Source organism: Fringilla coelebs (genome assembly GCF_963513975.1).
Source record: "Fringilla coelebs genome assembly, chromosome: 1".
NCBI lineage: Eukaryota > Metazoa > Chordata > Aves > Passeriformes > Fringillidae > Fringilla > Fringilla coelebs.
Genome location: NC_140028.1, coordinates 134,327,368 through 134,354,413, shown reverse-complemented (window position 1 = coordinate 134,354,413; position 27,046 = coordinate 134,327,368). Strand labels below are relative to the sequence as shown.

Sequence of the window (27,046 nt, the reverse complement as noted above, 5' to 3'; positions counted from 1 at the left end):
GCTTTTCAGCGGGTAAATCAAGGATATCATAGTATTTTAGTGACTGAAGTACTTTTTCCCTTATTCAGTTATGCAGAATTTTGTGGCTCTCTGTTTTTTTCTTTTAAAAAAATCCAGGGAATTTAATTGTGTTCTCTTTCTCACATAATTAAATTTTCTCATCTTCTCAGTGGCTTGAGAACCTGGGTTACCATTCAGCTGGAAAGTTTATGTAGTCTGTTATGGTTTAACATGGATCAATATTAGAATACTTTCACAAACCTGTATTCTCAGGTATAAACCCACATTGTGTACCTGTTTGATGCTGTTGATTAGAAGAAAATTTAGGAAAATTATGAGAAAGGGTCTAGTCATTCTAGTGGTGTTACAGTATGCACTAGACTTGACTGATGAATTGAAAGTGTTCTGAATCATTGCATTCTAAATAGATATTTTTAAAAAATAGTGATTTCTGCTTCTCAGTTGTGAAAAAAATGGTGTATTGGAAAGACTATCCAAAGGGTTACTTTTTTTTTCTTGTAAGAAACCAATTAGTTGCTTACATAACATTAAATTACCCATACTTTTAGAAGATTTTAAGGCATCTTAATTGTAGACTGCACTTGTTTATGTTCTCCCATTCACTGGAGTAATATGTTGCTGTGTTGGTTGGTGCTTATGGAGTCTACCTTTTTATGGGTGCTGTGTAAATACGTATAAGCAGCTCTGACGAAGAATGGGTGAGGGAGAAGGTGTTCAGACTGAAGTGCTAACTCTGAACAAAGAAAGAAACACATATCTTTGACAGAAATGTACTGCCATTTATCATATCTGACTATCATGTTTGCTATTTTAACTCTCTTTTCAACTCTTTCAATAGATGATAGCAATAATGCACATTTATGTTGTTTTTTCTCTTCCTGTGATGGTGCAAAGTGGTTTTCACAGTCCAGTGCACATTGTTTGTCTACAGCTGTTCTGACCTTTTCTTTGGAAGTATTCCAAACCATTTCAACATTGCTATGTCAGCTTGATTTGATTTGATTTTCAACAGCTATTTTTTACTACTTGAGAATGGGAAATGGGCTTTATTTTTGTGGTAGTTCTGGCACTAGTAAGCTTGCTTTTTGTGGCAAAATAGATCTTGAATAGATTATTCCCAAGATCATTATATTTTGGCAAGAGTTTGTTTTAACCCAGCTGACCAGCCAGGATTTGAGCACCTGTAGACAGCTCCCATTGCAGGGAAGAAATGCCACAGCTAAATAACTGAACATAATCCTAATGATTTACAAGAAAATGCCATTTCTGTGAACACACTTAAAGAGAGCTAGCAGAAGATAGCATCTTTGGCCAAAAATGCCAATCTTTTTCATCCCATCCAAAAGGTCATTTTGCACATAGCCACAAGACAAGTTTGCCCATGACCTTTATACAATGTCTCTTATACCATAAATGAGAACCAAATCTATTTTGGTGAGATTCCATGACTGTTTCTCCTGGAGTTTGTACTCTGAGATCAGCAGGGTCTCTCATTGGCCATTGTTCTATCTGATGGTGCACCAACATCAAAGACAGTTGGAGACCTGTAGCCAATTTTACAGTCTCTGGGTGTCTTTGGCCTTGTCTCATCACATTTCACATATTCCTACATTGTTCAGTTGCTACTTTATTTTTGATACCTTTTCTGATATTTGACATATAATTCAAATCTTCGCCTGCCACAGCTGATGGAATTGTTCCTTAACTACCTCTTCCCAGCCCTTAGCTGGGTCTCTGACTTAATACCAGATGTTAAAGGCTTCTTCAGATCTAAATAACTCGCTCTTCTCTTGGGGAATTTTGGTAATAACATCACAGGGAAGCTGCTAACATTGTTCATTAGAATGGCTTCTTTCTATTTTGTTCCTTGACTGTTATTTTAGATTATGATGTTGAACTGAACCATGGGTCCTTCTCTACAAAATCATTATGTTTTTGCATGATGTAAGTCCAGAAAATTCCCTGTTAGAGTACTTTAGAGTATTGCAGGTAAAATTGAGTGGGAAACAATTGTTAACACTTTTCAGCAAGCTGGTGCAGTTCATTGGCTTTCATTTTAATCGTCTTTTTGAAATTACTTTTCAACTTTGTGTATCTTTTTTTTACAGCTTCTTTCTGTGATTGTTTTTCAGGGTTGACTTTATTACTTCACAGTATCTTTGAGGATTTTGCCACACTGAACCAAGGGCATTGCACTAGAGCTTCCCAGTCTGCCTAAATACTTTGTAATTAGTTATTGCCTAACAAAGATTGTCTTTGTACCTGCAAGCCATTCCCAGTCTGCCTAAATACTTTGTAATTAGTTATTGCCTAACAAAGATTGTCTTTGTACCTGCAAGCCATTCCATAGGACTTCACTGAAATGCTGGGTGCCACATTTTTGCAAAATTCTCACCAGCAATAAGTAATAATTTTCAAGTTGGCTAAAAAGGGAAAGAAATTAAAGATTTCCCTCCTTTAGTTCTGCTTTTAACAGTGATGTTGCAACTTCTCAGGCATGGAACCCTTTACTTGGGTTTTTCAGATTTTTTCCCTTCAGAAAGAGAGGTTGAGATATTTGGATGTCAGATTTATTTTTGCTTATAAAGACAGACCAGGCAGTTTTTTCTCTACAGAACACTAGGAAAAAGCAGTAAAGTTCTGAAGTTTAGGTCTCTCTTGACAGCATTCTGTCTGAAAAATATCTCAACTGTTCTGTTTTGGGTTTCATTTAGATTTTTTATAGTCTTTCCTGTCTGCCCTGATTTTCCATGCAGCCTTGTACAGTGGTTTTCTCCCAGTTCTTTCCACACTCACTCTCTTGCTCCCCTTCCTTCCCTTTGAGTAAAGTCCTGCCCTGTTAGTTTGCACTCAGGCTCCAGGAAAGAATGATTTGGCTCAATCATATGGCTCAACCCCTCTGCCAATCTGGACCTATTTTGGAAAGTTTCTAGTTGAAGCCTTCAGGGCTGGTTTCCTCCTCTTTTGCATTTGACATTTCCTTTTTTTCTTTTTTTTTTCCCTTTGATTTCCTCTTAACATCTAGTTTGTGTGCACACCTTTGTCTAGGTGCGTATCAGCATATTGACATGATGCATAAATTCTTTCCTTACCATAGGTTTGGACTTTTTCAGTATAAGTAACCATTTATTTTTATTTAAAATTGTGTGTAGTCTTTAGGTGGAGAAAAATAAGAGATGAGTATCAGTTCATTTTCAGTTATGGATATATTGTTACTCTGGTGGGGAAGAAAAATGGTTTCTTGGTTATTTTCTATGTCATCCCCATATTGTCTGAAGAGATACGTAGGAATCAGTCTGTAGGAGGCAGAAATCAGTTTTGCAGTACTCCCAAAAACCCCATGTAATGTAGGAAACCTTAGTGGATATTAGAACAGAATTTTCAAGGGCCTTTTGTTGTGTTTTAAATATCATTGCTGAAATTTCATATATTTGGCTGGAGCCAGAATGTTACTGGTTGGCTGCAGGTGTGCCATTTTCACTCCTTCAGCCAAAGTTCTTTAGACTCAGTTCATCTGCTGCCACCATCCCCTAGCACACACCAATATCTGTGACTCTGTATGTAAAATGATTGTTCCTAGGATTTGCCTGAGGCTTTGACACCCACATGTATATACCACAGAAAATCCTAGAACAAGGAACTTTGCTGCTGCTTCTGCTCCCGGTTAGTCTGGTCAGAAGACTACAAACTATTCAGATCAAATAAAGAAAATCCCTCTTTATTTCACACATTGGAATTGCAGATGTTTCCCAGTATGAAGCCAAGGAGTCATCTTGCATTGGGATAGTGATCATAACTCTTCTCCTGTGCCAGGAGGTGAACAAAGAAGAGGAAAGAAAAACAGATTTTGTTCCCTTCCTTGATCTGTCCTTCCCATGGATTTTTATTAAAAAAACCCTCTGGTTTTGAGGTTGGGAAAAATCACCATTAGTAGAAGACAAATTGAAGAAAAAAAGAAGAAGAATATCTGACTGCTCTTTATGTTGGAATAGAGAGATCTGTCTTCCATGTCCAGGCTCAGGTGTCAGGAGTACAGGGCAGGAATCCTTCACTCTTCTTCATATTCATATTCTGTTGCTAAGCTCTGCCATTCTGGGGAGGTCAAGCAGAATGACACAGCAGTTGCATTTTCTCCTCTGTCAGTCAGGGGAGAATTGTTCTTTTTTGCTAGGTAGCTGAACTCTGTTTCCGTAGTGTTCCCCAGAGTTCAGTATTCAAACATGGCATTCAGGGGGAGAGGAATTGTACAGTTCACAGGAACTGTAGGCATTTGTGGGTTTCTTGTCCCCTTTCAAGTGTGTCAGCAGGCTGCCCTGCCACAGAAGGCTGAACACATCAAAATGATCTCTCTGTCTACTCTTGGTACCTCTTAGGGAGGGTCACATTGATGCTTCTCTTAGCCACCAGACTCTTACATCTGTTTCTGAATTTTTTGTATTTCAACTAGATGGTACTTTGGTTTTCCTTCTTTAACATGCCAGCCCCCAGCAGGTTTGCCAACCTGAAAGCTATCATGTGGGAAAAAAGTAGTCTTCTTCCATTCAACAGCATTTTGGTAAAACTGTTTTTCCATCTTGGTAATCAGGTGGTTTTCTGTTCTTAAGTGTGTAATGTACTACAAATGCTTGCAGTCAAATAATAAATAACTTACCCATTAACTTCTGTGATATTTTCAAACTTAACTAGATAGTTCTCTTCTGTTTTACAGACACAAGTGCATGTATATGTTTGTAGTCTCTCTGGTGACACAAATTATTTAGCATGAAGAGTTTTTGTTAGAGAGCTTGCTCTCCAGAACCAGTGAACCCTGGTCTTCCATTCTCAAATACACTTTTACAGAAATGATAGTTTTCCTTGTAAAGGTTTGCTGTAACCACATTGTACCCCAAAAGGACATGGTTTTTCAGGCAGTAAGACAGAGCTCTCTCCCTTCTGAAAACTGCATCTTTTATTTGAAGGTGTGCTTTGCTGTTTCAGCTTCTGCCTCCTGTTTTGCAGTGACTCCTAATGTTTGAAGGGCATTTTTTCCCAATTTAAAATAATGTCATTACAATAAGAGGAGTTCTTGAAAGCAGTGGGAGGCTTACTGGTGTCAAAAACCTTCTAACCTCTAGATTTGAAGTAAGAAGGAAAAGTAAAGACAAAGTTAGTTGTAAGAATTTAGATTTTAGTTACAAACAGGTTGAGTATGTTCCCTAAAAATGTGCTAATTTCTGTGTGTTTACATGATAAGGGGATTTCTGCTTAATGTATAATTTTGTCTCTGAATAATCCATTAAGCCTTTTAAGCCATGTAAGTAGAGGAATCCAGAAAGGCATTGGGACTATGTTTATGTGCTATCTTGTGCATTATCCGTTTTCTGTCCTAGTCTGGACTGTTGGACTTTTAGTGTCGTCTGCTGAGTGCTTTGCTAATGCAGAACATGAGAGAAATTAGTCTAGAAAATTATATTTCATTGTTTTCCACCACGAAGAGTTATTAGGTATCTGTAAAACCTGATTTTTTTTTAACATCAAGCTTGAAAATTCATATAGTAATTCAAGTGATTGCTTAGTTAAATTTTGATTAAGGTCTGGTTTACGGTGCTGGGAATAAAACTGAGTATTTTATGCTTGTTGTAATACATTAAGATGGAAATTGTTGATTCATATGAAAGCACATTTTCATTCAGTATGTGTTCACTGGAGTTGAGTTAATGTTCCAGGGAGAGCTTTACATTACATACTTCCAAAATATTTTTGTTTAGATTCCTTATGCTTATCTTTAATTCCCATGCTTCTCTCCCACACTCCTGGCAGCATCAAAAGACCATCTCCACACATCCAGGTGGAGGAGAATCCAGAAGAGATCCCATTTTTAATTTCTGTAGTGTAGTAGCAGTTCAGGGGATCCTTCTGTTTGTTCTGCCAGCTGTCTGAGTTTGATGTTCCCTTTTCCATTGAATAGTTGGTGAGCAGAAAGTGGAAAGGAAGTTTCCAAGTGACTCAGCAGTTGGAAGTGTCAATGGCTCCCTTGGCAAGGAGTAGTTTCAGTTGCTCAGTGTGGTTCCCTAGAGCAGCTTTTGATGCACTTCAGAGAATGTTATATCCAGTAGACAATAAATATAATCGGTAAAATTGTGTGCAGTGACACACATATCCTGGTTAATGCTATCCTTCCACCATTGTTCAGATTGGTTATACCCTCTATGCAAATAAATCAATGCACAGAAATCAAGGCACAGCTTCTGTGAGAAGCACTTGCAGGCTTCTCTCTCTAATGCACAAGGGCAATGGTAAAAGCTCATTAAATGTAAGAGAATTTGAATTATAGTTGAAGGCATGTGGGTAACGTAACATATTAACCTTCATTTTACTGAATCTTTCCTTTTGTGAGGAAGCCTAGAGCAAAGCTGTGCCTATATTCACAATTTAAGTGGGAATTGCAGCTTCCTGTGGTACACCATGGCCCACTAGGACTGAGGATGCCTTGGGCTGGCTTGAAGACATTTTGTGCCTTCATAAATAAAATAATGTGGTTTGGTGTGTGAAGAGAGAAAATGCAGATTGTTGTCTCAGCTGAGACGTGCTGCAGCTTGCGTTGAATGTCAGGTTAAAAAGTCAGGTGGCCCTCAGGTTTGTTTGTGACCCCGAATCCTGGCTGCTGTTCATTTTCCCTGTGATTTGGTTGTGTCCCAGCACAGAACCCATGGGCAAATGGGGGCTGTGAACCAGGATTGTGGCATAGCAGCTGTTAATAGACAAACTGGCTCAACTCTTTGGACTGTACAGCTACCACTGAAGAAAATGCCAAACTGATATTCATAGGGGTGTCTGAATAAAATGATCTTTTATATTTGAACTGCTAGAAAAATTCCTGTTACCAATTCTTTTTTCCTCTGTTTACAATAGAGTATTCAATGTATTTAATTTGCTTTTTTGAGGAAAATGAGTGAATTAAACATCTAGAAAAGATTTTGCAGTTGAATATCAAACCAATTTTTTTGTCAGTATATTTAACTGGTTTAGAATATTCTGTGTCCATAATAATAACAACCCTAAAATGACATTTTTAGATTCAAAACTAGGAACACATAGGACTTTAGTTTTAGGGTTTGAAGCCAAATAGTTTAAGTAATTTTCTCTTTTACTGTAGAGAAATTAAGTTTTTTTTCTCTTTTACTACTCTGCTGTAGTAAAAATTTGTCAGTAGAATCTGGAAGGGGGAGAAATGGTTTGTATTTTAGGTGAAATAAATCTGAAGGGAATTAGATGGTTGTAGCTGGCCATAAAGTTCTAAATAGTGAGATAGAGAATTCATACAACTTTTAAAATTCCCAAAACAACTGTTCAAAGAAATTGGATGAAGATAATAATTAACATAATTAATTCTAAATTGTAATTTTATATTGTGTTCACTTTCATTTTATGCTGTTTTTTTAGCAAAACTGACAAAAACATGAATATGAATGAACACTACAAACAGCCTTTTCCTATATTTTTAAAGACTGATAATGCTTAGAAATATTTTACTGAATTTTCTGGGAGATCATTTAGCACTCTATTTTATAATAAACACCTTTACTTTCATTTGAAAAAGTTTTTGTTTGAAGGGGCTACTATGGAGTTACATGTATCCAATCAATTCTTTTAGGTTTTTATGGTCTTGCAGTCCTAAATGGCCATTCCAAAAGCAGTCTGGGGAAGCTGATGCCATTTTCAGAACATCAAAATTGTCTGCTCTGCCAGAACACGACTGGCTTTTGCTTTTTTCCAAGCTATGAGGCTGCCACTTACCACCTCCCTGATCCAGGGTCAGACCCAGGCAGGGGCTCTATGGCTTATTTGAGATTTGGCTGCTTCTTCTCCCCTGTTGCCAGAGCACTAAATTATGTGTAGTCAATATTTTACAACTCTGTGATGCTTCACTATGACAGTAATGTGTTAATGATTACAAAAGCTTTTGAGCTATTACTCAGTATCCTCCAGTTCCTGTACCTCAATAAAAATGATGCTCTAAGCAGTATCCACAGTCTCTTTCTGGCAAAAATATTCCCTGTGTTATTGTCTTTTTATGATGAGGATGGATGTTGTGTTGACTGTCCTCTTTTTTGTAATGTTGACTGTAGAAAATAGGACGCCCTGGGTTCCTTCCATTTTTCTCTAGACTCTGATATTTGATAATTACTTGCAAACAAGGCTTCTGGAGCCTGTGCTAGCCTGGGCTTTTAAAAAATATATTGCTATTTTCCAGTTACTGGGAAGAGGAATGAAAGCCATACTCTTTTTTTTTTAAAGGAAAAAATAGTCCATGAGAGACTGACTTTTGAAATACAGGGATTTAGACCCCTCAGAGAGGCCAGAATGGAACTTGGAAAATAATTTGCTATGAAAAAGAATATAATGGAATTGATGGATACACCATTCCTCAAAATGTGAAGAATTGAGAAGGTCTGAATCATCAGACACATGGACCATGATGTACTAGAGAGAGTTTCTGTCTGTTCTTGCACTCTCCTAGCTAGTATTTCTCAAATTCCCAGTTCATCTTCTGTTGGACTTATTAAACAAAGACTAACGTAACTATTATTAGTGATAATACTTGTTCATACAAATCAAGAACTTTGGACTGAAATATGAGAAAGTCCTTGCCTGAAAGGAAACCTCACATAAAACACAGGATTCCAGTGTCACATGAGCACACTAGACATTTTTTGTTGTTCCTTTCAAAATGTGTTAGTTTTCTCTGACATGTGCTCAACAGCTAGGTGAGATCTTCTGTTGAAATTTATTTCTAAATAAAATTTAAATTTTTTATGTTGAAATTGCTCTCAAGAGTTATAACTGCATGATTCTGCATTTCCCATAATAATCTACTTCAGCTTACATGGTGCATACAATATAGTTAGTCTTAATTGTTGCTAGCTGATAAAATGGTGTTCTGAAATAATGATTCTTTAAACAATCTTTGTCTAATCATGACACTAATGAAGTTCAGTTTAAAACACATTATTTTATAAACTGTAGTATGTCAGTAAGTAGTCATGAGAGTAGACACGTTTTGATTTTTTGCATGCTGAATAATTAATGATATTTTAAACACAAGATCAGTAATTTTGTTGGCCTCCTCTCCATCTTTTTTTAAAGTATTTGAAGATTGCACAGTTTATTTTTTATATCTTTAGAATTTAGGTTATGGAAACTTCCTAAGCTGTAACATTCTGAATTTGCCACTGAATCCAGTTCAGAGCTTCAGTTCTAATGAGGTCAGTGAGCATGGCAGATATTTATTAACACCCTCTCTGAATTAGGCCATAGTTTCAGGTTGTTATTTCAACAACCTAATTATATCTGGGTTTGATATTCCAATTTGCTAACTATTACTGACTCCTGTAATGGATAGCATGCAGACAAACTGCTGCTTCTGACAGAACCACTGAGAGCAACCAGCCTGGTAGCTCAGACATCCATGAAAGCAGGCTAACTGACCAGTAAAGGGCAAGGAAAAGAGGGAAAAAATACAAAAGAGATGAAGAGAAAGTTACTTTTGCAAGAAAAAATGCCAAGATGCCTTACCATGGTGTTTTCTGCTGTTCTAAAAACAGCATTTTTCTGTATCAGGTCTCATCATCTTCAGTCTTCAGGTTAGTGCTTTTTTATATTGCTTACACAGTCTGAACTATTCCCAGTAAATTTGACTGCACTGTGCTACTCTTTCTGGCTAGAAGAAAACTCTGTAATAGATAAACTGGGAATTTTTCAATGTTCATCAGAAGATGGTAGTTTAAGAGGCAAACTTTTATATAGGAATGGGTTACATGTCACTAAAGTCTCAATGCCAAAAGAACCACATTTTTCAGTTTGAGATTCTTAAGGTTAAAGCATTTTTAAAACAAAAAATCCAGCTTTGTGTTGAAATATATTTAATTTTGAAGAGCTACATAGACTGTAAAAATGATTAAAAAATATAGATATTTTAATATGATTGGAAAAAAAAATTCCAAATTTTTAACATTTCTTTTTACATGAACCTTTGGGATCTTTTTTCAAATTTTCCTCCTATTTGGGGAGAGGAGCATTCTTGGCAATCAGTTCTGCACTGTAAAATTATTACTGAGGTTTTCCTAATGTTGTATCTGTCTAACATTCCTGTATTCTTCTGCTTCTTTTCTCTACTTCTGTGACTGTTTTTTTACTGTATTCTTTAGAGACCATCTCCTTGCTCAGTGCCATGGGGCTGCTGCAGAGTTCTGTATCTCATATCAACCTCCCTGGGCAATCCTTGCACACTCATTGAAGTATTTTAAGTTCTCTGACACCTGCTTTTACTCTCAAGTAGACAGCTCTTGCTGGCTGCATTAGGCTTAATATTCTCTAAACTTCCACTATGACTTTTTACAAGTATTATGGAGATGTAAGATGCCAGTAGTTTACAGGTAGCTGAGCAGTGTCTGCCATGTGAGAGCTCATCTCAAAAGCATGGGAAATAAAGAGGAAAAATTAGAGGGTTTGTGGTTGCTCAAAAAGGTGTATTAAAATCTGCATCCCAGAATAAAAATTGACAGGACAAGGCTTGAAGAAACTCAACCTATCTGAAAATTTGGCCCCGATTTTAAATGGGGACAGATGATGTTATTTCTAGAGGCTTCTTTGAGAAAAACATTCAGTTTAAATATTTCAGTGGTGGTGTACAGCAGCCAACATCTGGGGAAATTGATAGAAAACAAACAAATTATCTAGCCAGAATTGGTAATCAAAGAAACCTCTTTAACACACTCTGGAGAAGGCTTTAAAAGGTGTCAGTTGTTACTATCCACCAGCTTTAAGACAGCAGTAGCAGTTCTGTTTCCTGTATTTCCTGAGGTTGTATTTCCTTAGCCAGGTATTGGAAGCGTCAAAGGGGCTGTGCAGTTCAGGCACAGTGACCTGTGCACATGGGCAGCACATGGGGGGACCTGAGTCCCCAGAAATGTCCTGTGGGCCTGCATCTCCCCATGTGTGATTGCATCACTCTGGTGTGTCTTCTGTTGCCTGGGACATTGCTGAGGATTTCTAAGGGAAGAGCAAAAGAAAGAAGGAACTGAAGACTGTGGGGAAGGCTTTCTTTAGAAAGTCTGTGAAGCCTGCACCAAATGTAGCAACCTGTGGAAAATACAGCAGTAGCAAAGCAAAAAAAAAAAGGGGGAAGGACTTCCATGTATGTAGATGAGCATGATTCCCATAAGTTTGATTCCCAGCAGTTTGATCTGTTTTGGGGGAGCTCATTGTAATGGCAGTAACACAGAGATATATGATGATGCTGTATTCTGGCTCTTTTGTGGTGCTCAGAAAGCCTACAGCTTTTTACCTAATGCATTGCAGACACTAGAATTAAGCACATAGTAATCCAAATCTTTATTTTTACTTTGTGTTCTCTCATGATTACAGAATGTTGCAGTATTCGTTGTGAGTTGTCTGAAGTCTTAGGAGTGAAACTGTGAATTTTGATAATAATCAGAATAGGAAGAATTCCATTAAATCCTTAAAAGTGTATGATGTATGTAAGAGTAAATGGTGTGGTTATTTTACATGTGGTTCACTAATTGGCTTGTGTTGCAGTAAATGGCAAAGTGCAGTAGTTACCACTGAGGATATATTGTTTTACCATGGATCATCAAGGTTCTGCTGTACAAAAGAATGGAAGAGAGTTGAAGTGTGGTATTGATGAAAAGTATCTCAGAACCTTTTAACTGAGTTTTCTTCTTAGTATAACATTTCTTTTTAAGCTCAGAGTTACAGAATGCTCTTTTAATGATTCCTTTCCTGTTTCTACAATTGGACCTTTTCCTTTCCCAGTTCTTCCAAAGCACATCCTGATCAGTACACACTCTGCAGACCCCGTTGTCTGTGGCAGCGAGTTGACAGTTGCTATCATTCTTTCAGCTGCTTCTTTTTCTTGGAGGCTTTCCCTCTGTTTGTCTTAGAACATGTTCATTCATTTTTCTTGCTCTTTTCTCTGGGGAAGCCTGTAAAGATATGCTAAGAGATATATGATAAATTTATTTAAGTAGATAATTTAAAATGAATATCTGCCTAGCTTGGTAAGTGGGACAAGGAAAAAAAAGTAAGTTTTGATAAATCAGAATGCATCTGGTAAAGTCTTAATGCAACAAAAAGCCATCCACCTGTACTTCTGGGAGCAATGGTCAGCCCTCAGCTCCATCACCGATAAATCTGGCTTCAGTTAAATGAATTTCATGTTCCACCACTGTATTTTATTGTTCCCTTAGGTTAGCTAAAACCATTGCTTTTGCTGCTGCCTCAATCAATGATGTTGTAGAACTTTATACTTCAGACTGAGCCAAAAGATTGCAGTTAACTATGTGTGATGATGATGAAAAAAATCAAACTCTTTTTCTGCGTCATTTAATCTCACCTTGAATTATCTGTATGTCACCAGCTCAGACATTCTCTTCACTATTCTGCTTATTTATATGACTCCCAAGTAGTCTTCCAAATAGACCATCCTCTGAAAGTTTTATTGTTAAAAGTTGTTAGAAAATAATGATTGTTTTTGAACTTTTTTGCAGAATACTATAGTACTCTTTTAATGGGAAAAGCTCCAGTCCACCTGGAATTATTCAAGCGTCTTCTACACTAATATGTGCTGATATTTATGCTCACATATGTGATACCTAAATAAATGACTAGAAGATATTTAGCAAAGCTAATCCTCCTTTTTGTTTGTATAAAATCTTTTTATAATACTACAATTTCTATCACTTCCCAAAATTTCTCATGCTTTAGAAGAAATGCTTTATTTTTGTGGATTTATGTTTTCCATCATTGCAGGTAAAGTACCAAACAGCTTTGTTGAGTCAGTTTGACAGAATTCTCTCAGCTTGTGAGAGACTGATTGCTAAAGAGAAAAGCACATTTCATACCTGCAGCTGGCACTTGTCACAGAGGCAGGAGCTGTGGGTTATCCTCCCCAAAATAAGCCAGTTGTCTTGGAGGTTACAATGAAGCTGACCATGAGTAGGCTTGTTGCCTTATGCTGACAAGGGGTAATTGACAGGAAACAAGAAAGATCTCTTCTGGGGAGAAGGAATCAAGAGCAAAAGGTTCCTACCAGCCTCTGCTTCTCTTGGGAAGAAGTAAGGGACTCTGAGTGTCTGACCCTGCCAGGGACCAGGGAAGAGCTACCAGCCCTTTGTTTTTGCAGGGCAGGCTTGCTGCTGGCTGATCAGTGGCCAGTGTCAGCTGAAGGCACTCCTCCTGCCAAGTTAAAAAGTTCAAGCAATAAAAGTGATTTTCTGCTGGTGTGAGGAGATGAGACTCCATTGGCTTTGACAAACTATCCTACAGTTCATGCTGGTGGTGAATTAGACAAAATGTATTCATTCCAGCTTGATCGCAGAACCTTTGATTAAATTATGTTTTTCTCTATTTTCTCACGAAGGGCCGCATCTGCTCATGTGGAAATAGCTTGTAACAACATTGAAACATAAATTATTTGATGAACTACTTAGGGCTATTCACTTAATGCATGATAATCCTGTGAACATGTTAATGAGCTGTAATTCTCTGATGATTGAACTGCTTGAAAATGTCTTTCTACTTATATGTCATTAGAATGAACTTGGCCCTTCTAGAGCATCCATTATTCATCGTGTTCCGATGTTGCGTCTGACTGCATATCACTTTAATTTCCCTCATTTAACAAAACAATCTATTCATTACAATAGTTTGAAGCATGTTTTCTAAATCAGAAAAACCCTGGTGAATGTATAGTGTTAGTTATCTTTGCAAGTACCGTAGAGCAAAGTGTAGCATCCCAAATTGTAATTGCACACTTGGTGCATTTGAATATGCTAACTAAAACTAAATGGAAGTTTTAAGAAGAACCTTTGTTGAAATCAATGATTTTGTTTGGTGGAGAAGCAAGATTGGTAAAACAACTTGCTGAAAGCACAAGGTTGACTTTTCTTTCTGACATAGTTTAGGAAAAATTTTCTCAGTAATCCCTTTTTTCACATGCATTTCTTGTCATGCATGACATGACATTGACATGCATGCATGTCCTGACATCTCAAGAAGCAGAGAATTATGGAGTAATATTAGTACAAATATGAATACTTATCATAAATATACATTTTTATTGGGTTTTCCTGCCTTTCCCATGTATTTTTTCATTTTACAAGTCCTGGATCCTTTCACACAGTGTGAACTCCATTAAATCTTATGTTAAATTTGCTCCTTTTTGAATTATGTGTGATGGCTGCTTCAGAAGTGGTTCTTTTCAACAAGCTCAAGAGATCTATCCCAGGAAGTGCTGCACTGCTGAATGATACCATGCTTGAAGATTTTTTATTTATGTGAGGTATAAGCTCCATCTCCTTTACCCAAGAGACAGCTTTTGGAAGAGGAGATAGACTATCAGCTAACTAGACCACTTGTAAAGTATCAGCATAAATGCATTTGTTTTTCAGTGTAGCTAAATGAATTCCCCGTTGAGCTTGTAAAATTCTGGCAACTAGTAGTGGAGATGGTGGCTAATAACCTTCATACAAACCAGAAATCTTTATTCTCTGAGAGTCCAAGTCTTGTAAAATGTGCCTGAATCTTTTAAGATATATGGTGACTAAACTTTAATCTTTCTATTTTGAAAACCACTTCAGTATTGTTAATTTTGCTTTTAAAATACTTTTTGGCCTTGCTAGGAAAATAGTCACTTATACTGGGCTTATTTTTCACAGTTTTTTGATCAACCGTGTTTTTGTAACATTTTATTACAGTGGGTTGCCATAGTAAGATATTTGGGCAGATGTGGGAAGTTTATGAATGCTTTTCTAGTAAGCAATAGAGTTAGGATCCCTGTTGGTTGTATGCATGCTTTCAGCAGTTCTTGGTACAATAGAAGTTAATATATCATTGATTAGCATACAGAATTGTTAAACTGTGAATAAAATATGTAATAAAGAAATTGAACAATTATGTGGTAAGAGGAAAATACTGAATAAGGTGGACTTTGAAATATATAAGTAGCATTGATCTCTCTGTGTTGGACTAAGAATGTTGATGGTATCAGAATAAGCTAAAAAACTCAAGTGTGGGCTTACTTCTTAAAATTTCTGCCTCTTCCTGTGAATCACAATCATTCTTTGTTCATAGCCCAATGAATAAGAATAGTTTGCAATGAGTTAAGAATTAATTGCAGTGAATTTCTGGTGAACCATTTCAAAACTGTATTAGCTTTTTTTCATTATTCATTCCCTAAAGGTGGCAGCTTATGGGACATTTATTTAGTGCCTCATCTATGTCAGTACCAAAATTGAGTTAGTGGTGTCTTAAACTTTTGTAAACCTTTTAATGATTAAACTTCCAGTTGTTAGTTAAACTTTTCCTTCCAGCTAACCATGATGGTGTTTGTGGACACATTGCTATAGCTTTGGCTACATTTATGTGTAAATCAACCTTTAAAAAGCCTTATGTTCTTTATGGAAATGATTCTGAACTGTGGTGTATGGAGGAATTAATGCTAATAACAGTGAAAATAGTCTACCATTTCTACAAAATGTTAGATAAGGGCTGTTTTAAAATATTAATTAATGTGTGTATATTTTTTTAATGCAGCCCCTGTTCTCCCTGGGGCATATCAACAAAGCCAGACTCAAGGATATGGATACATGCACCAGACCAGTATGTCATCCATGAGGTCCATGCACTCACAGCCTCATTCAGCAAGTCTGGTGAGTATTGAATTTAAAGGAGAATTTTGTTTGGTAAGCGCCATCATCAGCTTTTGTGAAATCTCTTAAATATGGCAGAATTGAACCCCCAGAGTTCTATAGTTGACCTATTTGACTGTCTTTATTATAAATGTAACTGGTAGTCCTCATGTATAAAAAATATTTAAGTGACTATGGGCTATGACTATAGTAAGAACTATATCAGAATACATTTAAAAAAAGATGTGATATTCAGAGAGTACAGAAATAACTGAATTCTTTATCTACTTACCTACTTAAAACAAATAGCAGATGCTTGGACAGTGTTTCAGAGGCTGAATTTTGATGTTATGCTCTGCGATGAATTCGTGCTCCTAGCACTGGAAGAAAACCAGTGATCTCTTAAGATCACCCTGTTGGTTTAAATCAGTTTCACTTTTTTTGACTTGCTGAGTTTGTGCTAGGAGGCTTTGTGCCTACCTGTATTACTTCTGCTTGTGTAGAGCTAGCTCAGACTCCAGATTGCTGTGCCCTTTCTAATTGCACACAGCAGTCGTGCAGCGACTCGTGTGAGATCCAAATTGAGTTACACTGGGTCAGCAACCGAGGAGAAACTTTATCTGTCTTATGAAGTTCTCAACTGTGGTGGATGGGGATGTAAAGCTGGAGTGAATATTTCATTTTCAAAGTAACTGGTCATGGAGGGAGACCTGAATGGTATTCAGCTGGGATTTTTAGGAAATTAAGCTCCTTTTTTTTAACTCCCTATATAAAAATTTCAGTTTTAATGGTTATCGTATTTTTAAAATCATATCGCTGCCTAGAGATTTCCTAGGTGCCTAGAGATTCGGCCACCTTTCACCTGAAAATATTGTCATTTTGAATTTTAAACTATTTATTTTGAATAGATGTATATTTACTACCTCTGTAACTTTTTTTAGATATGAATAAATATTTAATTATGAACCAAAATTAGAGCTTGCTGAACTGAAAAAAACCCTGTTTTCAAGATTAGATGAAACTTGTATTTTTTTGTTAAACTGAAACTCCATGACATTTTCTGTGTGGCGTGAGTAGTTCCAGGCTTGTCAGATTCTCAGCTGTCTGGGGTTAACTTGCTGCAAAGTCTGGGATCCATACACCTCCATCACTGAGTGAGCCAATAACCTGAGAAACTCTTTGGACACCTGCATGACAGCTGTGAGACAGCTGATACTGGAATCAACCATTAATTTCCAAGGATATTACAGGGCTCTTTGGGAGTTGGTTGCTTTCCAAAAGAGACAAAATCCAAAAAGTGGGAGACCTGGAAAGGTGGACTTTGCCAGCAGATTTGCTAGTCATTGGGGAGCGAAGAAATCAGCCCTCAAATCCAGCAGACAGAAAATGGAGATGCCTGCAAATCTCAGAATGCCCTTACCAGCCTTTGCAGCTTTGTGGGCAGAGGGATGACCACTATTTCCTAATACCTCTGTGTCCCCATGACTTACCTGACAGGCTGTCAAAACAGTGTCATTTCAGTCATCTTGAGAATCATCATTTGCCTCTTCTTCCAGAATTTGGAATGTGAAGGTAATAGGAAAAGGATTTTAAAAGTAAGATCAACTTATTTCAACAGATTTATTTTCCCTGTTGTGAAACTGTTTTCACTTGACATCCGTGTAAGTGATAATATTTTGTCATGGGGAAAAAATGAAAACAGCAAACACCATGATTTAAACTCATTTTGCTGTTGTTAAAAACGGAGTGGATTTCCTTTTAGAAAATAAATCCCAAGCATTTCCAGAGAGAGGAAATCAAAGACTGCTGGCCTGGTGCTGACTGCTAGCTTGCCAGTCTGGTGAGCAAGACAGACTGTGATCTTACCACCCTGGGGTGATGATTCTGTTCCAAAAGAGGCATCTCAGATGCAGTTAAAAACCTGCCAGGCTCTCTTGTCTTCCCATCTTAAGACCAGAATATTTTCATTAGCCTGTGCAGCTTATCCAGGTGCATTGCAGGTGTTGCACTCAGCTATTGGGACAACACAGAGTGGTCTCAGAGTGCACATGGGGGAAGCCCCTGGCTGGGGATGTGTTTAAATGTAGCACACTGAAGGTTGATGACTGCCTTGGAGCACTTTTAAAATGAGGTGTGGACATGCTGTGGGAGATCTGACAAACCTACACAAAGTTGAGGTGCATTGCTTTCAGCTGCCTGTTCAGTTCTGGGCTTGGAGCAGTACTGCCAGAGATGCAGCGTTGCCTGCCTGATGACAGAGGGAGGAAAGACGAGAGGAAAGTGCCAGGGGAAGGAGACTGGAGGAAAGGAATCCTAGAATAGTGAACTCCAAGCATGAATAGTTTTTGAGGCTTAGCTAAAAGCAGTGAAGGTGATAAAGTCGTTCATTGGTGCCTGAGTTTTGCCAGGACATCTCTAGGGCAGAAGTGATTACAATCCCATGGGTTCTATCAGGGTGGAGGTGATTGTAGAGTTAGCTGCTTTAGTACATTTACTGCTTTCAACTGAGTTGTACTGTTATCAAATCTGTCCCCAGAATGCCTAAGCTCATTTTATAATCATGTTCACTGGTATCTTATATAAAGAAACAGAAATTTTCCAATTTTTAAATTTTAAAAATCTGGTTTATTTAATTTTGAGCTCTGTTTTGTATTAGGCATGATCCTAACATAATCTTTGGATAGTTTTTTTTTTCCCCCTGAATAAATTGCATTATTTTCTGATTCTTGACTTGTCCTTGCTTTCTGTGAGCAGTTCTCCATAATGGGGTGAATAAAATTGTTGCTCAGGGTACAAAGTGTTTTTTTAATAGCAGAAAGCCCTGAAGGCTTATTTTCCTATTTGGAAAATGATGGGGTGTTCACCCACTATTTGATATCCAAGAGTGGTAGGAAAACAAAACCTGTGCTTCGAGTTGGCTTTCCTTGATGGCTTCTGTATGTGAAAGATGCTGCAACAGTTGCTGCTCCTTGCAAGGAGCCATCCCTAGAACAGGTATGAATTGGGGTGAAGTGGACATACACACCTGTCAGCCCAGAACAGGCTGGGGAGCTGAGAATATATTGGCTTGATTTCAGTTCTTCATATGGACAAAACTCACTGGTCTGTCTAAGCAGTGTGATAGAGACCTTTGAGGAGGTGGGAGATAAGTGAGTTATGACTCTTTTAAGGAACTCCAAACTTACACCCTCTTGTAACTTAGTACCCACTAAACTCACAACTGACTGAGGAATAATTCACAGAAATGCATTTTAAAATCCCTGCTTTGAGTCCTTTAGGCATTTTAATTCTCGATTATATAGCCCAGACTACACTCTGCAGTGATAATTAGGCATTAAATGCTAACAGGATTATTATGGAGATTTCTCCTGACAGCCATTTAGTACCTAATTAGGTGTTAAGGCCATAAATTTAGGTTTCTCAGCAGCATTTAGGGCCCTAATAAATTCTTTTAAAGTTTGGAATTGCCGGCTTGTCTTCACAACTGTGCACCGTGGTGATGTAGTCAAGCTGCCTTTTAGGAGACAGCAGCAGTATGTCCTTTGCCATGGTGCTCTAAGGAAGAGTGAGCATCCTTCTGAGTGAGCAAAACCTCTCTATTTCTCCAATTTTATGTTAGTTTAATTAAACATTTAACCCCTTCACCAGTCTTTTCCCATTTAAGGGAGACCTATAAGCATGGCTCTAGGCAAAATCCATTTACTGCCTTATACCAGATATAGACTTGCTACCATTTTTCTTAAATGGAACCTCTTCTGAAATAAATTGTTTAAAGGGCTAACTGCTGCTGAGTTTGTTGTAATAGCATATTTTTCACTGCTTTTTTTAGTTTCAAGGCTCAGCAGCGAGATCTGTTGAAATAGTTGGATAAAAATAAGATTCTGAAAGGCAGAGAGCCTTTTGATGGCTAGTTGTCTACTTTATGAATATTAAAGGATTTTTGGTGGTGATAGAAGCCAAGAAATCATTTACTGTCATATAGTGCATAAAAAATGAGCCTTTTAAAACTGAGTTCCATGCATACTTGGAAGACATTTAGGAACCACAAGGAAAGCACATACCTCTGGTTGAAAACTGCTCTTGGTCACAGCCTGTAGGTCAGCAAAACTACTAGGCATGGCAGAGGACAATAATATAGCACAGGGCTCAAAAGCAGTTCAGGGTAGACTTGTCAGGAAGGGTGGTCTCCAGTGGTCTCCAGTGTTTAAACTGGAGCTGATTTCTCTGCCCTGTTTAATTTGCACTACCAATGATAGAGCCAAGACTAAAAGTATATCTCTAGCATGGGAACAGTAATGATCAGTTGCCCTACAGAGTCTGGATTAAATAATTCCACATTTCCAACACGTGACAAATGGCTTGCTCACTCCATGTGGAGTAATCTCCACCTTTTTAAAAAACAGTTTTATTAAAAACACTCAAGCCCCCATATATATGATATAAACTAAAACTAATTCTGAGCTGTTTTTTTGAGCAGAGAAGTTTGTTGTCTTTTAAGAGGCTCAGATAATAGTACTAGGCAGGAACTCACACATTGATTGTTTTGCCTTTTTTTCACTCTAAATTATTGTACCAGAAAAATTCAGCTACGTATGGTAACATAGCAAGAATTACCGGAAGGGAAATTGGATATTATTGGTGATGCTTGAACTGCTTTTGACTTGTGTTAAGGGCCAGGGTAAGGAAAAGAAAGTACTCTGGGGAATTTTAAAATGAGCTAGTTTTATTCTGCTGTTAAGAGACAAGGGGACACTGTTCTTCCTGAGTTTGAAAATCCACTTTGAATTCCAGTAAATGATGGCATTTTATTGGTTATGAGTGAAAACAAATACTCTATTTAGAAAAATACAGCGAAAGGCTGAAAGCTTGTCTCATAGTGGGCAGGGTTGTGGAGAAATATCTCTTAGCTAATGATGGGACTTTATATGCTAAATTTTTTCTGAATATGAAAATATAAGTATTCATAAAAATTATTTTTATAGAATTTTAAAGATCTTGTCTTTCCTTTAGATAATAATGCATTCATAATTCTTAATTTGGGTAAAATCCTAATGAAATGATGGACATTCAGTGAGATGGAAAAGTTAATGGCCTGGATGAAGACTCTGTTTCTTGTAGTGGAGGCACAGGAGAAGCTATTTGTGAATCATGCAAATAGGGAGCAGGAGCAGAAGCAGAGCTAGCCTGGCTGGATGTAATGAACTGTTACTAGTGAATTAATGAAACAACAGTTAGAATATTTCAATATGCAGTGGATGGCTTGAAATCTGTTTGTTTGAAGCCATAGGACAATGTGAGTTAGCAAAATAATTATCTTGCTACTCAGAACAAGGGCCTGTATTCACTGTGTATTTGACAGGGTGTAGAAGGGGACACTGTTCCTTTTTGACAGGTAACTCTCTCTGCTTTGCTCCCCCTATTCTTTTTTCCTTCTCTTCTTTGTGCAAAGAGAAGGAATCAAGGAATCTCAGGTTTAGACTTGAGGCTTTACAGTCTTGTTTTCTTTCCTTCAACAGAGAACATACAGAGCTATGTATGACTACAGTGCTCAAGATGAAGATGAAGTTTCCTTCAGGGATGGTGATTATATCATCAATGTGCAACCAATTGATGATGGCTGGATGTATGGTACTGTTCAGAGAACTGGGAAAACAGGAATGCTTCCAGCAAATTATATTGAGTTTGTTAACTAATTTTTGTCTCTTGTCCTTTGAGCTTTATTATGATTTACTTAAAATCTAACCTTTTAGAAAAAAAAATCAGAAGAATCTTTTAAGAGTTCATGATCATTACTTTATCACTGCTCTAACAGTTTGCATTCTCACTCAGAATCCATTTTAGAGTCCTTTAAAGAAAAGATAAATAATCCACAAGAAGCTCAGAACTTTGAAAACAGCATTGCTTATAATAGTGCTCTCTCAAGGTGAAAAAACATATATGGAAACCTGGTACTGCCAGTCCTATAAAAACTTTGGTCAATTAACTGTAAAGGGGTAATGCCTTTTCCTTACGCCTCAAAGACGTTATCACCATAAAATTGATTCACTTCTTATGGTGCTCTGAAGTCACAGGAGGTTAACACACTGAGTTTGAACACATCTTCAAATTATTAGGGAAACGTTTAATGTTTAAGCAGTTAGCTTCCTAATAAAAATTAATATGTTGAGGAGATAATTCAGTCATTTGAAATAAAGAGAAGTAACATGCCAGTAAAAAAAAATCCAATAAAACCCCCTACTGCCCAGCAGCCTTACAGTAAATATGTCTATTTTGACAACAAAAATTTCCTGACTCTTGCATATCCACATTTATTCTTGGATTACCCATTTTTTCTTATTTCCAAGTGATCTAATAGCTTTGCTTCCATCCTAATTCATCAATTAGATCCAGGTCTGGATTCGTGGTTCTTCAGTATCTTTTCCGCAGGACATTCCTTGCAAAGACTATCTAAAATATAAAACCTGTCAGCTCTTCTGTTTCCTTGTAATAATACTTAACATTTAAATAGAAACTTTCATTAGGGCAACGTACAACCAGTACTTCATGTTAGCTCCTTGACCTTCACCTGTAGTGCTGTAAATAAATATCCACCTGCAGCCCCGGCGCTGTGCAGTCCCCAGAGCCTGCAGTCACGTCCCCTTGTCACCACAGGTAACTCGCTTAATGGCTGCTTTGCTGATGAGCTGATGTCCCTCCCCTGCTGCAGAAACACTCGTGCCTCCATGGAGCACTGGAGGAGAGCTCTGGTTCTTGTAGTGCATTTCAGATCAATGGCCTGTTGCTTCAGTTTGCTCCCAAATTCTTGGTGATCCAACAGTGGGTTGTACGCTTGCCAAGTGATTAACGATGGAGAAGAGTTGTGTTTTCTTTTGGTGACTTCATCTTTCTCATAACTGACATTGAAGGGAAAGCTAACTAACATGCCCTATGCCATTATGTTTGGTTTGGCCATCTGTGGAAAACAGTAAGAATATTCTGCTGACAAACCTTCACATGCGCTGTTTGGTGTCTCCTAACTTACAGCCAGAACTGAGAGATCCAGGTCTCAGTCTGTGAAGCTGGGAGAGGATCTAACAGCTGGTGACACAGTGGATCAGTATGAGGGATTTTGTCAGCAGGCTTGGGTCACAGGCAACTTGTTTTTGCTTTGACTGGGTGCTGCATTCCCTCACAGGGAGAAATCGTGGAAGGAAGGACAAAAGAGCTAAAGATTCATGTGAGAAATTATTTATGTGGGTGCAGAAATGTGTAAGGAAGAAAATGTTTTTCTGATAAAATAATTTGTGGAGTTCAGCCATGTGCTAAGGAAGTTAACTTTGGAGTAGCCCTCAGAATATTGAATCTGCACTGGCTTTCTTTCATTTCTAAATCTTTTAAAGTAGAATTATATAAAGAACTTTTAGACAATTTTGTACTTCTCACCTCACATAGCAGGAAACCCTGCAATAACTATTTAAAAATTAAATAAGGAAGGCAGTATGGATTTGTTATGTCAACTGAAAGTTGTCAGTGCAAATCCCTGTAAATTCTATTTTTGCATACAGTTTTTGCATGCAATTTCCAAAGAATTGGTAAGCTTATGCAATTTTATTTTGGGTCTTGCTAACCACAGGGATGATACCAGCTGCCAAGCAGAATGGAATGACTGCATTAAAAAAGAAATTTAAAAATGTCTGTGACTGTGGAATTACCTGTGCTTTCTTGTCAGCAGCCTAATTTCAAGGCTAAAGCTGCCCAGGAGTATCCAACTTCAAAAAATGTGTTTTAAAAGTACAATTCCTTGACTGTAAATATGTAATTTGTATAGCTGACTGCTGTGATTTAAAATTCTTGCAAGTTTTGCATAAGGAGCTGCTCTTGCAGCAGACCCTTGTGCATTACTGGTGACACCCACATGAAATCAGCAAGTCAAATGGTGTTTTTAAAGCTGCTGTGGTATGCTGAGCTAGAAGCTCTGAAAGAAGTAGTTTGCTTCTGTGTTGGTATTCATCACTGGCCATCAACAGCGAGGAGAGGAATTCCATCTTCTGCTGGCTGGCAAATTTTTCAGATGATGCCTGAGGCACAGCTGGCTGTCACTTGCTGCTGTGCTGCTCTATTAGCTGTGCAATGCTGACAACAATAAAAACAGGGTGTCAGTTTGCTAACCAAATATGAATAAAAAAGAAATATGGAGAATATCTATATGGCATCAAGTTGCAATTTTTAGTGACTTATGAAACAGAGAGTCTCCACTATAAATACACAGTCATTCTTCCTAAATGGGGAGGCAGCTTACAGTGTTGAATACTTTATATATAGAAGTAAATCAGAAAATGAGCATTTGGTGACATTAGAGAGCTATGTTATGCTGAACAATAGAAATAAAATTTCCCTTATGAATTTTGAATATTCATTAGCCTGGCAGAAAGCAATTTGCAAAAAATAAAAGGTCAAGAAAACAAAACAGTATGTGAATTGTATTTCTCTTGAGAATGGTATGTCAGCAGAATTAGTAAGATCTGGTTTAAGTTACTTATTCTTGTAGTCAACTTTTTTATCATATATGCTTAGAAATTCATATTTATATGGAATGGTTCCTGCTTTTTGATATAAAACAAATTTTAGTGTGATTTTGCAGCTTTTTTCTAAGCAATGCAATCAAAGGCCCAAAATTATCAGAATGCAATTATAAATTTTTTTTTATAAGAACTAAAATTTGTAAGGCAGGGAGAGTAAGTCATGAACTAAATTGTGCCAGCACACTTTTTTCAAAGCATATGTTGAAGACTGTTACATGCAGTGTGATATAGGGGTGAAAAGATGCTACATGCTGTCTTATCACCTTTAAAGTTTATATTCATTTTTAGCACAGCATGATCCCCTCACTGTTCTTTCTTCCTGTAGTCAACATTTTTCTGGGGAAAGGAAAGGGCTTTTAAGGACTTGAATTTCTCAAGCTGTTCCAAAGTTCAGGTTGGAAGTCCACATGTTCCCATTATAGAAATAAAAAATTCTATAAAGAATGCTGTAATTCTTGCTAACACAAGTATAAATGTAGAAAACAACGTAGAGCATATTCATGCATACATACAAGAACAAATGGGTGCCTTGCTTTTCATTACTCTTTCTTGCTTGGCTATCTTCATTTTTTAAACACAGCTACGTACAGGTACTGCAGTTGTAATTTTTCATTATGGAACATTAGCATTTAGTCTTGATGAAACAGGGTTTTCTTGATTACATTTGACATACAATAAACTACTTCAGCAGACTGGGATTTGACAGAGAATCGCCTCCCATGGATTATGTTTATGACAAATGTGTCCCTGCCGAGTGTTTCTTGGGGATGTGGAAGGTCTCCAATACCTGGGAAAGGTAATAATTCTAGTTTTTATCGTACAGTGACTGCATGTCATCTTGTACGATGAAAAAAAATTACAAATACAGAGGTCTTTGGCAGAAGGTGGTACAGGGTATAAAATCATAGATTTTTATTAAGTTAATTAATACTCCATTTAAAGTATAGAATATGCTTTAGTTAGTAAATGTTTAAATAATATACTGAAACAGACAGAAGATGCTGTTGAAAGAAGTCCTCCAAACTGATGTGCTGGCAAATGCAAAGTACTAGTGAGCTATAGAAGATTAAACCATTTGGCAATGCTTTAGTGATTTTCTCCAGCTTTATGCCATAGGAACCCCATCTCTCCTTTGGAAAGAAAACCTGAAAGCTCTATTTCCTAAACTGCCTGCACTACAACAGTATATTCAAAGGAATTTCATATGCTTCTTGTGTCTGATAAATAGAATTTGCATATTGTACTTCAGTTGTAATCCAGTTGTTGTTGACATTTGTTTAATTATTATTATTTTAGGGGGGAAAATAAGCTATACTGTAGCATTTCAATTGTGTATTTAATATTACTATTAGAAATTGCTAGACCATTGGAAGACAGCAATGACTGTATTGACATTGATTAGCATGATGTGGAAAATCTCTCAGCTGTTGGTTTTTGCAGTGTGATATAAAAAGCAAAAATGAACCGCTGTGCAGTTTGGCTTATGTTTGCTTTAAAGTGTGTAAAGTTTTAGTTATTTTGCAAAACTGTACTGTATTTGAGGGTATACAGTTATGAAGGTAACAATTGTTTTTCAAAGGACAGATAAACTTACTCTTGGATCATATGATGTATCATCTTAATTTGGCTTTTGTTATGCAGAAAGTTAACACCAGCTATTAAAATATATTTTAGTAGAAATGCTTTAATTCCTGTTTCTTCCTCTACACTGTGAATATTTAAGCTTTGGTGGACTAGAGCAACATCATGCTGCCCAAAGTACTAACCTATGCAACCTAGTTCACATTTTAGTTGATGTCACAGTGGATGTAACATAACAATTTATTTTGCATAACATTAAACTTCATTCAAATAAAATATTAAACCCAGCACTATGTATGTATTATATTCATAAACAACATCTGTAAAGCTACCATACCTATTAGTATAAGCTCTCAAAGATGGATATTGCTTTAACTGAGGAAGCTTTGAATTTTCACTCTTAAGTAGAATATTTAGCATTATTCATCAAGCTTGACCCCAGAAAACAGTTTTCTAAACCACTGTTTTATTTCAGACATGCCCCCTCCTTAAAAGCTTTGCCTTTTTCAGCATGCATTTGTAACCCTTCAACAGAACACCAAGTTACATTCCATGACCCTTGGTTTATTTAAATAAGCAAATAGAGTAAGTGAAGGAGGTCCACTGTTTTAATTGATACTGGTTTGCTTGTCTTTGAGTGGGAATTGGCTAGGTGTGCTCTCAGTGCAGCACTAATAAAAAAGATTGCATTGCTGGCTTCTTTAAGACAATTTTATATACAATTTTATGTCATCTTTATTCATTTACACAAGTAAATGAGTTTTAAAACACTGTAAGAAAGTTTAAGTTTAAATAAATTCCAGAAATATTTTGGAAATGCTCTGCCTGTAGTTGAAGAAGATTATTATGCTTAGGGACATGTTTTATTTATTTGAGTGTTAAGTGTATGCTACAGTGGACTGCAGTAGAATTTTTATATTCTTGTCAAGTGTTGGTTTGAAGAAGGCTGTTAGCAATGCATGAGGACAAATGGCAGCCACAAATGGAGCTGATTAGTTTTTCCTAGGTAAGTGACATGCAGTTACTACCACACTAATTTCTACTTAAGAAATGTGTTAGCATTTCATGGTAAATTTAATTGGTTATAGAGTTGTGATTCCATGTTCTATTGTGCTTTTATATATTGAAATGCTGCCAGTATTGAAATATCCAATCTTTATGTATACTGTAGCAAACAGCAGTTTTTCAATAAGA

At 37.1% G+C, this 27,046-nt stretch overlaps 1 protein-coding gene across 4 annotated transcripts in view; it reads left to right on the top strand.

Moving 5' to 3' along the window:
* Positions 1 to 26,613, top strand: part of NEBL (nebulette) — a 246,861-nt gene extending 220,248 nt beyond the window's left edge. For 2 of the 4 annotated variants that reach the window (XM_084218088.1, XM_084218087.1), the window contains 2 exons: positions 15,616 to 15,731; positions 21,227 to 26,612. In XM_084218088.1, coding sequence (XP_084074214.1) covers positions 15,616 to 15,731; positions 21,227 to 21,403 — 293 coding nt within the window. In that variant the 3' untranslated portion in view covers positions 21,404 to 26,612. Of the gene's footprint in view, positions 1 to 15,615; positions 15,732 to 21,226 lie in introns of all 4 variants that reach the window. The other 2 variants (XM_084218089.1, XM_084218086.1) reach the window with 2 other exon arrangements.
* The last annotated feature ends 433 nt before the right edge of the window (positions 26,614 to 27,046 follow it).